The sequence below is a fragment of the Oncorhynchus nerka genome, linkage group LG3, assembly GCF_034236695.1.
Source record: "Oncorhynchus nerka isolate Pitt River linkage group LG3, Oner_Uvic_2.0, whole genome shotgun sequence".
Classification (NCBI taxonomy): domain Eukaryota; kingdom Metazoa; phylum Chordata; class Actinopteri; order Salmoniformes; family Salmonidae; genus Oncorhynchus; species Oncorhynchus nerka.
The window spans coordinates 327,659-342,105 of record NC_088398.1 but is presented as its reverse complement, the minus strand read 5'-3'; the positions used below and the strand labels follow the sequence as shown (position 1 = coordinate 342,105).

Here is a 14,447-nt window from a genome sequence, read left to right as displayed (position 1 = left end):
ATGCGATGTTTCCACATATTTTTTCTGGCTTTTTTTAAAGTAAAAATTGATCAAGCAAAGTAACGGATGACTTTATCCTTTATTAACGAATAATTATTGAGAAATTGGAATTTGTCATATGTATAGGTATTTAGTTCGCTAGTGTAGCTGTAATCATGTGCTGGATCTCCTTGTGCCAAGAATGTGCTCTGCTGAAAGTCTAAATATTTTTTACAAATATCATGTTGGGTAAACTAGCTATTCTTATTTCACTTTATCTAGTTGAATGAAGCCATGTATTGTGGAATTGCCCATAAAGCACATGTACCTAGATACGAGCTATAAGAATACCGGGACATCACATTTAAAATGGGTTTGCTTTGGATTCCGTCGCTGACAAAGAGCAATACTACTTGTCCACTGTGGAAGAGTTGCTAGCTAAATAAGTTAGCTAGCTTCTAGTTCCTGCAATATAGCTAGCAAAAAGCTTCTCTAAGGTAAACATAATGATTACAAATTGTCACTGGCCAGAATTCAACAAGAATGTATTGGTCAATTAAATGTTAATAACAACAACTGAATCAAATGTTGTTTTGAATATATTTCTTAGGCAAGATGAGTGGTAATTCTGGTAAAAATCCTGTGCCCGTCGACACCAATGGCATTACTCCATTTCAACAGATGTTGGCTTCCTGCTCAGGGGCTCTCCTGACGTCATTGTTTGGTGAGCATTGGAACCCTCCCCTACACACACATACACTGACTATATATACACTGCTCAAAAAAATAAAGGGAACACTAAAATAACACATCCTAGATCTGAATGAATGAAATATTCTTATTAAATACTTTTTTCTTTACATAGTTGAATGTGCTGACAACAAAATCACACAAAAATTATCAATGGAAATCAAATTTATCAACCCATGGAGGTCTGAATTTGGAGTCACACTCAAAATGAAAGTGGAAAACCACACTACAGGCTGATCCAACTTTGATGTAATGTCCTTAAAACAAGTCAAAATGAGGCTCAGTAGTGTGTGTGGCCTCCACGTGCCTGTATGACCTCCCTACAACGCCTGGGCATGCTCCTGATGAGGTGGCGGATGGTCTCCTGAGGGATCTCCTCCCAGACCTGGACTAAAGCATCCGCCAACTCCTGGACAGTCTGTGGTGCAACGTGGCGTTGGTGGATGGAGCGAGACATAATGTCCCAGATGTACTCAATTGGATTCAGGTCTGGGGAACGGGCGGGCCAGTCCATAGCATCAATGCCTTCCTCTTGCAGGAACTGCTGACACACTCCAGCCACATGAGGTCTAGCATTGTCTTGCATTAGGAGGAACCCAGGGCCAACTGCACCAGCATATGGTCTCACAAGGGGTCTGAGGATCTCATCTCGGTACCTAATGGCAGTCAGGCTACCTCTGGCGAGCACATGGAGGGCTGTGCGGCCCCCCAAAGAAATGCCACCCCACACCATGACTGACCCACCGCCAAACCGGTCATGCTGGAGGATGTTGCAGGCAGTAGAACGTTCTCCACGGCGTCTCCAGACTGTCACGTCTGTCACATGTGCTCAGTGTGAACCTGCTTTCATCTGTGAAGAGCACAGGGCGCCAGTGGCGAATTGGCCAATCTTGGTGTTCTCTGGCAACTGCCAAACGTCCTGCACGGTGTTGGGCTGTAAGCTCAACCCCCACCTGTGGACGTCGGGCCCTCATACCACCCTCATGGAGTCTGTTTCTGAGCGTTTGAGCAGACACGTACACATTTGTGGCCTGCTGGAGGTCATTTTGCAGGGCTCTGGCAGTGCTCCTACTGCTCCTCCTTGCACAAAGGCGGAGGTAGCGGTCCTGCTGCTGGGTTGTTGCCCTCCTATGGCCTCCTCCACGTCTCCTGATGTAACGGCCTGTCTCCTGGTAGCGCCTCCATGCTCTGGACACTACGCTGACAGACACAGCAAACCTTCTTGCCACAGCTCGCATTGATGTTCCATCCTGGATGAGCTGCACTACCTGAGCCACTTGTGTGGGTTGTAGACTCCGTCTCATGCTACCACTAGAGTGAAAGCACCGCCAGTATTCAGAAGTGACCAAAACATCAGCCAGGAAGCATAGGAACTGAGAAGTGGTCTGTGGTTATCACCTGCAGAACCACTCCTTTATTCGGGGTGTCTTGCTAATTGCCTATAATTTCCACCTGTTGTCTATTCCATTTGCACAACAGCATGTGATATATATATGTGTGTATTGCAATGTGATTGTGGAACTATTATATTTAAACTGGTTGAACAACTGTCTTTTTTTCAGTCACACCTCTGGATGTTGTCAAGATCAGACTCCAGGCTCAGAAAAGTCCCTTTCCCAAAGGTAATAAGACAATAATCAATGTAACCTACCATTCCTCTGTCCTCTCTCTAAACCACAGTGCTCAATCCATTATGTATGTCTTCATTGTTTTCCAGGGAAATGCTTTGTGTATTGCAATGGCCTGATGGACCATACCTGTGTGTGTACGAACGGCAACTCCAAGGCCTGGTACAAGGCCCCCGGCCACTTCAATGGCACTCTGGTAAACATCTCTAACACTTCTACCCAACTCCCAAGGATTGGGTTGGTGTGTATCGTGTGCAATGTGATGAAAATTCTGTCTAGCCTATCAGAGGGTAACATTGAGATATTGCTCATTCCTTACAGATTTGCACAAGTGGCCAAGGGTCAGAGGCTATGGGCGGGATGGGACTAGGGCTGTTACGGTGACCGTATTACTGCCACACGGGCGGTCATGAGTCATGATGGCAGTCAAATTCCACATGACCATTTAGCCACTGAAATGAGGCTTCTCCAAGCTCTGATGCTGCTGATGGTCATTAGTAGCCTACCAAACTTGCTAACTGTCTGGTACGCAGTACTCTATTGTACTCTATTGTCCCTCTAATCACTCTGACATCAATGCATAATTGCATTTGCGGTCACTTTTGAGAATGGTGTTTTCCCACTAATGGAACAGTTGCGCTTCTAGCCTACTGCCGTGTGCACATTGCTGCGCATATAATGTGAAGAAATACCCTAATAGTTTATTAAAATGTTAAGCTAAATGTTTTGATCTGTTGCATCAGCCTCATCATTTAAAAACGTGTTTTTGTATGCTAGTGGTTGTGAGTGAGAGGTGCTTCGGGGCGCGCAGCCAGGAGAAGGGAATTATAATTATTATATTCAGCCCAAGGGCACCACGGCCACTAGCCGCAAAAGGCATGTTTTAGGGGGCATTACTGCCACACAAAGGGGATGCCACCGGGAAATTTGAGGCATTATCAAGTGCTTGTGGAATTGTGATTGAGAGACTGATTAAGTGTATACAGCCTGCACTGTACACTCTTCAACAAACAAAGCAAAGCTCATGTCTTTCATGCAACTTTTTTCGAATCATCATTAGTTACTTCTTGCAGCCTTAGAATGTATTAAAAAGCTAAACATAGACCACTGCGCCACCCGGGAGACCGATGCAGTGCTAGCTGTGCCACCAGAGACTCTGGGTTCGAGCCCAGGCTCTGTCGCAGCCGGCCGCGACCGGGAGGTCCATGGGGCAACGCACAATTGGCCTAGCGTCATCCGGGTTAGGGAGGTTTTGGCCGGTAGGGATATCCTTGTCTCATCGGTGTTTCCTCCGACACATTGGTGCGGCTGGCTTCCGGGTTGGATGCACGCTGTGTTAAGAAGCAGTGCAGCTTGGTTGGGTTGTGTTTCGGAGGACGCAAGACTCTCGACCTTCGTCTCTCCCGAGCCCATATGGGAATTGTAGCGATGAGACAAGACAGTAACTACTAACAATTGGATACCACGAAAAAGGGGGTAAAAAATAAAAATACAATTTAAAAAATTTAAAAAGCAATGTTTGAATCACAACTAAAGTTACATAAATAACTCTAAATTAAGCTAATTGGATTACCTGTTTCTTTGTTAACCGCTGAACACAGAATAGCAGCATGTGTTCACTCCCTCAAATCATTTGGAGAAAATATCCTCTCTATTTTATTAAGCTATTAAGCTAATGGTAATATAAAGTAATGCCACGGAATTCTAAGCAAATCTTGTCTGCTAAATGAACTAGTGTATCCCACAGCCATATGGCATAGCCAGATCAGGACCTAACATAAGGACAACTCAGAGTATTCTATTCTGTTCTTCTGAAATAGACTACATTTTCTTCATATCATATTTCTTTAGACCCTTCTAAAATAAATAATGGATTTATTGTGATGGTGTAGGCTATATTACATGAATTTATTACTTTTTAAAATGTAGATGTTCCAAAGGTGTGCATCAGTAGCTTGTAGGCTGTGTGGAAGCCAGGAGATGTTAAATGTGTTTATGTTAATTAACTGTCAGTTACCGTTAGACCGGCTGTTATTTGCTTGACAATCACCGGCTGACAAAATTTCATGACCGCCACAACCCGTGGGACTTGGAACCAGCCTCAAGTGATGGACCCATTGAATGCTAACCACAAGCATTATAAAGATGTACAGTGGCAAGAAAAAGTATGTGAACCCTTAAGAATGATCATAACAACAGACAAACACACTCTTCTTAAACTAATAACACACAAATGATTGTATGTTTCTTGTCTATATTAAATACATCATTTAAACATTCACAGTGTAGGTTGGAAAAAGTATGTGATCTCATAGGCTAATGACTTCTCCAAATGCTAATTGGAGTCAGGAGTCAGCTAACCAGGAGTACAATCATTGAGACAAGTTTGGAAATGTTGGTTAGAGCTGCCCTGCCCAATAAAAAACACTCAAAAAATGTGAGTTTGCTATTCACAAGAAGCATTGCCTGATGTGAAACATGCCTCGAACAAAAGAGATCTCAGAAGACCCAAGAATAAGATTTGTTGACTTGCATAAGCTGGAAAGGGCTACAAAAGTATCTCTAAAAGCCTTGATGTTCATCAGTCCACGGTACGACAAATCGTCTATAAATGTAGAAAGTTCAGCACTGTTGCTACTCTCTCTAGGAGTGGCCGTCCTGCAAAGATGACTGCAAGAGCACAACGCAGAATTCTCAATGAGGCTAAGAAGAATCCTGGAGACAGAAATCTCTGGAACATGCTAACATCTCTGTTGACGAGTCTACGATACGTAAAACACTAAACAATAATGGTGTTCATGGGAGGACACCGCGGAAGAAGCCACTGCTGTCCAAAAAACCCATTGCTCCACATCGGAAGTTTGCAAAAGAGCACTTGGATATTCCACAGCGCTCCTGGCAAAATATTCTGTGGACAGATGAAACTAAAGTTGAGTTGTTTGGAAGGAACACAACAATATGTGTGGAGAAAAAAAGGCACAGCACGCCAACATCAAAACCTCATCTGTTAAGTATGGTGGAGTGAGCATCATGGTTTGGAGCTGCTTTGCTGCCTCAGGGCCTGGACAGCTTGCTATCATCGACGGAAAAATAAATTCCCAAGTTTATCAAGACTTTTTGCAGAAGAATGTAAGGCTATCTGTCCGCCAATTGAAGCTCAACAGAAGTTGGGTGATGCAACAGGACAATGACCCAAAAGACAGAAGTAAATCAACAACAGAATGGCGTCAACAGAAGAAAATACACCTTCTGAAGTGGCCCAGTCAGAGTCCTGACCTCAACCCAATTTAGATGCTGTGGCATGACCTCAAGAGAGCGGTTCAGACCAGACATCCAAAAATATTGCTGAACTGAAACAATTTTGTGAAGAGGAATGGTCCAAAATTTCTCCTGACCAGTGCAGGAGTGCGAACACTCGGTTTGCGAACCGAGTGTGAACCGATTTTACATGTAGAATCACACAAAAGTGTCGTCAGTCACACATCAACAGTGTGCTGAATGAACGGTAGACGAACGGGAGATCCACATTCGGTACAACCCTTAAGCATTTATAATGTACATGTACATCAGTATCATGCATTAGTTATTTCTCTGGTTCTTTGACCCTCTCTCTGCAGGATGCCTTTATTAAGATAGTCCGCAGGGAAGGTATCAAGTCGTTATGGAGCGGCCTCCCTCCAACCCTGTGAGTCTGAAGTCTGCCGTTACTCTGCCTCATTACTAATTCACACTGCTTACTTGCCTTCAGCACTGATTTATGGTCAGCTGTGTCTTGAGTGGCTGGCCCGCTGTGATTCAGCAAACTCATAGTCTATTGATAATTCAGTTGTTTACGATTGTTTCCCATTGTTCTGCTCATTTGTATCGAGCAGTACGGATGGACACTGATTTTGTAGACTCAGGGTTTATCGATATTTGATTTGTTAATGTTTTATTTTAAATCTCTCAGTCCTGGATTTGTGTCTGAGCGGTGTGGTAACGGCTGAGTCATGGGCTGTTGATTAATTTGGGAACATTTTATTTGTACCTCTTGTTTGTACCCATCTGATTTGTGTCTGATATGGTAAAAGCTGATTCATTTTATTCGTTGTTTATGGATATTTCATCAGTTGATGTTGGTTTCTTGTTTGTAATGCCTGATTTCAATGAGTCAGGGTTCTTGAGGAAACATTAGATTTGCATCTCTGTTAATGCTTCTTGCAGTATCATGGCGGTCCCGGCGACAGTGATCTACTTCACGTGTTACGACCAACTGCGTGCTGCCCTGAGGGTCAGGATGGGGTCACACGCTGAGGAGGCGCCTCTACTAGCAGGCGCCCTCGCCAGAGGTGAGCTGACCTCTGAGCTTACAGGTCACTGTGGTGATGTATACTTGAGAGCGATAAATAGTGATAGAGTGAATAACATTATTTTGTCTATCCACTAGAAAGACCTTAGTAACCCAACTGCTGCTTCCTATCCTAGACTATGGTGACGTCATCTATCAAAACACAACCAAGACCGTACTTAGCGAATTAGATGTATACTCTATATTATAGGTACTTAGTTGTATTAGTAGTTGTAGCAGTAGTTGTTATTAGTTATAAGCCTATTAGTAGTTGTGCAACAACTTTTTATGCTGTTAATGTAATTATATTTTATTATCATTATAATTATTTAAATGTTGTTATTATTAGACAGTAGTTGCCATATTCTTCTTCTTACTAAGTACTTTAATAAAATAAAAAATGATATAGATATATATATATATATATATACACACAGTGGGGCAAGAAAGTATTTAGTCAGCCACCAATTGTGCAAGTTCTCCCACTTAAAAAGATGAGAGAGGCCTGTAATTTTAATCATAGGTACACTTCAACTATGACAGACAAAATGAGGAGAAAAAAAATCCAGAAAATCACATTGTAGTATTTTTTATGAATTTATTTGCAAATGATGGTGGAAAATTAGTATTTGGTCAATAACAAAAGTTTATCTCAATACTTTGTTATATACCCTTTGTTGGCAATGACAGAGGTCAAACATTTTCTGTAAGTCTTCACAAGGTTTTCACACACTGTTGCTGGTATTTTGGCCCATTCCTCCATGCAGATCTCCTCTAGAGCAGTGATGTTTTGGGGCTGTTGCTGGGCCACACAGGCTTTCAACTCCCTCCAAAGATTTTCTATGGGGTTGAGATCTGGAGACTGGCTAGGCCACTCCAGGACCTTGAAATGCTTCTTACGAAGCCACTCCTTCGTTGCCCGGGCGGTGTGTTTGGCATCATTGTCATGCTGAAAGACCCAGCCACGTTTCATCTTCAATGCCCTTGCTGATGGAAGGAGGTTTTCACTCAACATCTCACGATACATGGCCCCATTCATTCTTTCCTTTACACGGATCAGTCGTCCTGGTCCCTTTGCAGAAAAACAGCCACAAAGCATGATGTTTCCACCCCCATGCTTCACAGTAGGTATGGTGTTCTTTGGATGCAACTCAGCATTCTTTGTCCTCCAGTTTTTACAAAAAAGTTATATTTTGGTTTCATCTGACCATATGACATTCTCCCAATCTTCTTCTGGATCATCCAAATGCTCTCTAGCAAACTTCAGACGGGCCTGGACATGTACTGGCTTAAGCAGGGGGACACGTCTGGCACTGCAGGATTTGAGTCCCTGGCGGCGTAGTGTGTTACTGATGGTAGGCTTTGTTACTTTGGTCCCAGCTCTCTGCAGGTCATTCACTAGGTCCCCCCGTGTGGTTCTGGGATTTTTGCTCACCGTTCTTGTGATTATTTTGACCCCACGGCGTGAGATCTTGCGTGGAGCCCCAGATCGAGGGAGATTATCAGTGGTCTTTTATGTCTTCCATTTCCTAATAATTGCTCCCACAGTTGATTTCTTCAAACCATGCTGCTTACCTATTGTAGATTCAGTCTTCCCAGCCTGGTGCAGGTCTACAATTTTGTTTCTGGTGTCCTTTGATAGCTCTTTGGTCTTGGCCATAGTGGAGTTTGGAGTGTGACTGTTTGAGGTTGTGGACAGGTGTCTTTTATACTGATAAGTTCAAACAGGTGCCATTAATACAGGTAACGAGTGGAGGACAGAGGAGCCTCTTAAAGAAGAAGTTACAGGTCCGTGAGAGCCAGAAATCTTGCTTGTTTGTAGGTGACCAAATACTTATTTTCCACCATAATTTGCAAATAAATTCATTAAAATGGGTAGCCATTTGAGTAGAGTCTTATGGCTTGGGGATAGAAGCTGTTTAGAAGCCTCTTGGACCTAGACTTGGCGCTCTAGTACAGCTTGCCGTGCAGTAGCCATGAGAAGAGTCTGTGACTAGGGTGGCTGACTCAACAGCTTCTATCCCCTTTGACCATTTTTAAGGCCTTCCTCTGACACCGCCTGGTATAGGAGGTCCTGGATGGCAGGAAGCTTGGCCCTAGTGATGTACTGGGCCGTACACACTACCCTCTGTAGTGCCTTGCGGTCGGAGGCCGAGCAGTTGCCATACAAGGCAGTGATGCAACCAGTCAATGGTGCAGCTGTTGAACCTTTTGAGGATGTGAGGACCCATGCCAAGTCTCCTGAGGGGAAATAGGTTTTGTCGTGCCCTTTTCACAACTGTGTTGGTGTGCTTGGACCATGTTAGTTTGTTGGTGATGTGGACACCAAGGAACTTGAAGCTCTCAACCTGCTCCACTACAGCCACGTTGATGAGAATGGGGTGTGCTCGGTCCTCCTTTTCCTGAAGTCCACAATCATCTCCTTAGTCTTGATCATGTTGAGGGAGAGGTTGTTGTCCTGGCACCACACGGCCAGGTCTCTGACCTCCTCCCTATAGGCTGTCTCGTCGATGTCGGTGATCAGGCCTACCACTGTTGTGTCATCGGTAAACTTAATGATGGTGTTGGAATCGTGCCTGGCCGTGCAGTCATGAGGGAACAGGGAGTACAGGAGGGGACTGAGCACGCACCCCTGAGTGCTGAGGATCAACTTGGCGGATGTGTTGTTACCTACCTTTACCACCTGGGGGCGGCCCGTCAGGAAGTCCAGGATCCAGTTGCAGAGGGAGGTGTTTAGTCCCAGGGTCCTTAGCTTATTGATGAGCTTTGAGGGCACTATGGTGTTGAACGCTGAGCTGTAGTCAATGAATAGCATTCTCGCAAAGGTGTTCCTTTTGTCCAGGTGGGAAAGGGCAGTGTGGAGTGCAATAGAGATTGCATCATCTGTGGATCTGTTAGGCCGGTATGCCAATTTTAATGGGACTAGGGTTTCCGGCATGATGGTGTTGATGTGAGCCATGACCAGCCTTTCAAAGCACTTCATGGCTACAGATGTGAGTGCTCTGGGTCGGTAGTCATTTAGGCAGGTTACCTTACTGTCCTTGGGCACAGGGACTATGCTGGTCTGCTTAAAGCATGTTGGTATTACAGACTCGGACAGGGAGAGGTTGAAAATGTCAGTGAAGACACTTGCCAGTTGGTCAGCGCATGCTCACAGAACATGTTCTGGTAATCCATCTGGCCTTGTGAATGTTGACCTGTTTAAAAGGTCTTGCTCACATTGGCTGCGGAGTCGCCCGGAACAGCTGGTGCTCTTATGCATGTTTCAGTGTTATTTGCCTCGAAGCGAGCATGGAAGTAGTTTAGCTCGTCTGGTAGATTAGGTAAAACGGATTTAAGTTTCCCTGCGTTAAAGTCCCCGGCCACTAGGAGCACCGCCTCTGGATGAACGTTTTCCTGTTTGCTTATGGCGGAATACAGCTCATTGAGTGCGGTCTTAGTGCCAGCATTGGTCTGTCGTGGTATGTCGACGGCTACGAAAAATACAGATGAAAACTCTCTAGGTAGATAGTGTGGTCGACAGCTTATCATGAGATACTCTACCTCAGGCGAGCAAAACCTCGAGACTTCCTTAGATATTCTGCACCAGCTGTTGTTTACAAATATGCATAGTCCGTCACCCTTTGTCTTACCAGACGCCGCTGTTCTATCCTGCCGATACAGCATATAACCAGCCAGCTGTATGTTGATAATGTCGTTATTCAGCCACGACTCCGTGAAGCATAAGATATTACCGTTTTTAATGTCCCGTTGGTAGTTTAATCTTCCTCGTAGGTCGTCGATTTTATTTTCCAATGATTGCACGTTATCTAGTAGAAAAGAAGGCCTACGAATTCTCAGAAAGCAGCCCGACCTTCGCCCTCTTTTTCTCCATCTTCTCTTCACGCAAATGACAGGGATTTGGGCCTGTTCCCGGGAAAGCAGTATGTCCTTCACGTCATGCTTGTCGGGCTCGTTAAAGGGAAAAAAAGCGCCTACCAGTTGGTGGTGAGTAATCGCTCTTCTGATGTTCAGAAGTTATTTTCGGACATAAGAGACGGTAGCAGCAACATTATATACAAAATAAGTAGAAAAATATGTTACAAAAAATTAACAAAAAAACAGTTGGTTAGGAGCACGTAAAACATCAGCCATCTTCTCCAGCGCCATGATATAATTATTGCCTCCTTTTCATGTGAGAAAGAAATGTATGTGTTTAACTGCTCTGCTTAACTGCTCTTTCTGTGTGTAGTGCTTATAAGTGTTTTCTCACTCTCTCTCTCTTTCTCTGTGAGTCAGTGGGCTCTGTGACAGTGATCAGTCCGTTGGAGCTGATCCGTACTAAGATGCAGTCCCAGAGAAGTTCGTATAGGGAGCTGAGTGAGGTTATCCACTCTGCAGTACGCAACGAGGGCTGGCGGTCTCTCTGGAGGGGCTGGGGACCCACACTGCTTAGAGACGTGCCCTTCTCAGGTAGAAACAACACAATGTCTATAACTACATCTCTCTCAGGTAGAAATAACACCATGTCTAGCTCAATCTCTCTCAGGTAGAAATAACACAATTTCTATCACTATATCTCTCAGGTTGACACAACACAATGTCTAGCTCCATCTCTCTCAGGTAGAAACAACAATGTATATCACTATATCTCTCTCAGGTAGACACAACACCATGTCTATCACTATATCTCTCTCAGGTAGACACAACACCATGTCTATTACTATATCTCTCTCAGGTAGACACAACACCATGTCTATCACTATATCTCTCTCAGGTAGACACAACACCATGTCTATTACTATATCTCTCTCAGGTAGACACAACACCATGTCTATCACTATATCTCTCTCAGGTAGACACAACACCATGTCTATCACTATATCTCTCTCAGGTAGAAACAACACAATGTCTTTCACTATATAACTATCTCAGGTATACAACATTCTCTATTTCTCCCTCTCGCTCTCTCTAGCCCACTGTTCTCTCTCCCTCTTAGTGTTTGATAACAGGAGTTCCATATTGTCTGTTTCCTCCTCAGCCATGTACTGGTATAACTATGAGAAGGGGAAGGCGTGGCTGTGTAAGCACAACAACATCAGAGAGCCAACGTTTGCCATCACCTTCATATCCGGAGCGGTGTCTGGATCAGTGAGTATTCTAGCTGTCCTCTCAGCTCAACTCAAACTGTTCTGTCTAGTAGAGCACCTAGATATATTGAACATTGAATATCTGATATAGTTTGTTGTACCTTTCTAATGTTATTCTAGCTCTGTAACTCTTCTTCTGTGCTGACATGGTGTTATTCCATCTAATACTGCTAGAGGGCAGCATTGTCAAATATAAGTGTAATTTCTAACCCTTGTTTATGTCTTCCTCCAGATTGCTTCCATAGTAACTCTTCCCTTCGACGTCGTGAAGACCAGGAGGCAGGTGGAGATAGGGGAACTCCAGGCTATGAATTGTGGGTATAGAACTCCAGGCTGATCATCTGATTCATGGAATCATCCTTATGATCTTTAGTGATGTGTTGATGTGTAGTGATCCTGTACTACTAACCCAGCTATGCTGTCATGTGTTTCTGCAGTGTCGTCCAAGGCCTCCTCCTCTACTCTCAGTGTGATGACCAAGATTGTGGCTGAGAACGGAGTGGGTGGACTGTTTGTAGGTAGGTCAGGCTACAGGGATAGTTCACCCAAAACAGACAGTTACCTCAGGTTAGTCTCCTAACTGGTGACCTACTTTCTCTCCTCCACCCCTCTCTCTCTCTGTCACTCCCTTTCCTCCACCCCTCTCTCTACCCCTTTCACTCTCTCTCCTCCACCCCCCTCTCTACCCCTTTCACTCCATCTCCTACTTTTCTCTTCTAGGTTTCCTTCCCAGGGTGATCAAGGTGGCCCCAGCCTGTGCCATTATGATCAGCTGTTATGAGTTTGGGAAAGCCTTCTTCCGCAAGCACAACCAGGAGAGGCTGCTGACCAGCACCACCTGACCTGACAAGGGCCTCTCACACACACAAACCACCACCATAGACAATACCAAGAACACAATCAGCCATCGGCTACCTCTACCTGGGTCCTTAGAGATTTTCAGGTGTAACTTCGCATGCCTGTGTCCTCCCAGCTGCTTAGACACTCCAACACACTGTTATAAAGTGTTCAAGTGTGATCTGTCATGTGACTAGCTGGAAGTAGCTAATGTTGGCGTTTAGGACCCAAGAATGCCAGGACTTGATTCTGTTCCAAAGCAGGAAATACTGGCAGTATGAAAACAATATTGAAGACAAATATTTGTAGGTAATCAATATTATTCATATTTTCTTATATTTCTCAATCAAAGTATACTGCACTTAATCACCATACTAATTGTGACAAGAGAAAATAGTAAAAGTGCACAGATTGTATTTGAAATATCATTTTCACAACTACTTAAAAATGATTTGCATAATCTTTTTCCTGTGCACCCATGATGAAATATCATGTTATGAAGTGCATTTAATTACACTGGCCTGTAGGTGTTAGAGACTTATCTGTAACCAGAAACTGAGTGGGTCATATTGGACAAGTGTTTTATCCCATTACGTTAGTTATTGAGGTATGGGGGTTGTGTGCACTGTGCCATCCGGGGTCTGACAGTAATAATAATCATTTGATGGATGCTTATATTTGTCCTGTTTCACACATGTACACGTGTGTATTATACCCATGTCTGAAATGGGGAAATGTGTTTTTTGCATATCCCGACACCCTCAGAGTGGAGTCAGGGACAGTAGAGATGAGGGTCAAAGCTGTGAATGAGGTGGGATAACTTCTGGTTAGTAGTCTCTGTCCCGCAGAACCCCCTCTCATTCCCTGCCGCTTTCTCTCAATTCATGACCCTAACTCTATCACTTCATTCTCAACCCTATTGGAAGAGAAGGCCCTTCAGGATACATGTTCTGTTCAGTGCCAGACTGCCAGTTTAAACCTGAAATTCAACTCTTAACTTGCACCTCTTCCAGAATCCCATATTCAATCCCCAGTCAGCCAGACATGGACTGTGAACTGTGACAACCTGTACATGTTCTCAAAACATGTAGCAATGATAAATATTTCTATTGTTTAATATATTCTACAATGATCACCTGCAGTGACACGTTTTCCAACTTTGTACAGAAATACGTGACTTTTATTCTATATTTTGACATTTGAATTGTTGAATCAATTGTTTTTATTAGATCAGCAAAGATTTGTGATTTGGTTCAATCCAGTAGTTTCTGTTGTTAACATGTAATAATTCACATGATAATACAATTCATAATTGAATCCTGTCGAACAAATCTAAATCACGGAGGTATTGGTGGTGTCACGCCTTGGTCATTATATTTTGTGTTTTTGGTATATGTTTGGGTAAGCCAGGGTGTGACATGGGTTTATATGTTGTGTTTCGTATTGGGGTTTGTAGTAATTGGGATTGTGTTGATTAGGGGTGTGTCTAGTTAGGCTTGGCTGCCTGAGGCGGTTCTCAATTAGAGTCAGGTGCTTCTCGTTGTCTCGGATTGGGAACCGTATTTAGGTAGCTTGAGTTCGCGTTGTATTTCGTGGGTGATTGTACCTGTCTTTGTGTATTCACCAGATAGGCTGTATAGTTTCACGTTCCGTCTGTTGTTTTGTATCTCACAGTTATTTCATGTATCGCTATTTCCTTTATTAAAGCACATGAGTAACCTACACGCTGCATTTCGGTCCGACTCTCTTCTTTCAACAGACAAACGCTGTTACAGGTGGCTTCCGTGGCGTCAGCGT

At 43.8% G+C, this 14,447-nt stretch overlaps 1 protein-coding gene across 1 annotated transcript; it reads left to right on the top strand.

The window, feature by feature from the left end:
* Positions 1 to 72: 72 nt before the first annotated feature.
* LOC115146698 (probable mitochondrial glutathione transporter SLC25A40) lies at positions 73 to 14,379 on the top strand. Its single transcript, XM_029688759.2, has 11 exons — positions 73 to 476; positions 590 to 703; positions 2,292 to 2,351; positions 2,447 to 2,553; positions 5,975 to 6,042; positions 6,561 to 6,685; positions 10,963 to 11,136; positions 11,705 to 11,814; positions 12,046 to 12,127; positions 12,251 to 12,331; positions 12,534 to 14,379. The coding sequence occupies exons 2-11, from the start codon at positions 595 to 597 to the stop codon at positions 12,653 to 12,655; spliced, it is 1,038 nt and encodes a 345-aa protein (XP_029544619.2). The 5' UTR covers positions 73 to 476; positions 590 to 594; the 3' UTR covers positions 12,656 to 14,379.
* Positions 14,380 to 14,447: the final 68 nt, after the last annotated feature.

Bases quoted from the DNA above. Each gene is read 5' to 3' on its own strand.
- LOC115146698 (XM_029688759.2), top strand. From the start codon at position 595: ATGAGTGGTAATTCTGGTAAAAATCCTGTGCCCGTCGACACCAATGGC. The intron at 6,686-10,962 runs GTGAGCTGACCT...TCTGTGAGTCAG, and splicing joins AGCAGGCGCCCTCGCCAGAG to TGGGCTCTGTGACAGTGATC. The intron at 11,137-11,704 runs GTAGAAACAACA...TTTCCTCCTCAG, and splicing joins TAGAGACGTGCCCTTCTCAG to CCATGTACTGGTATAACTAT.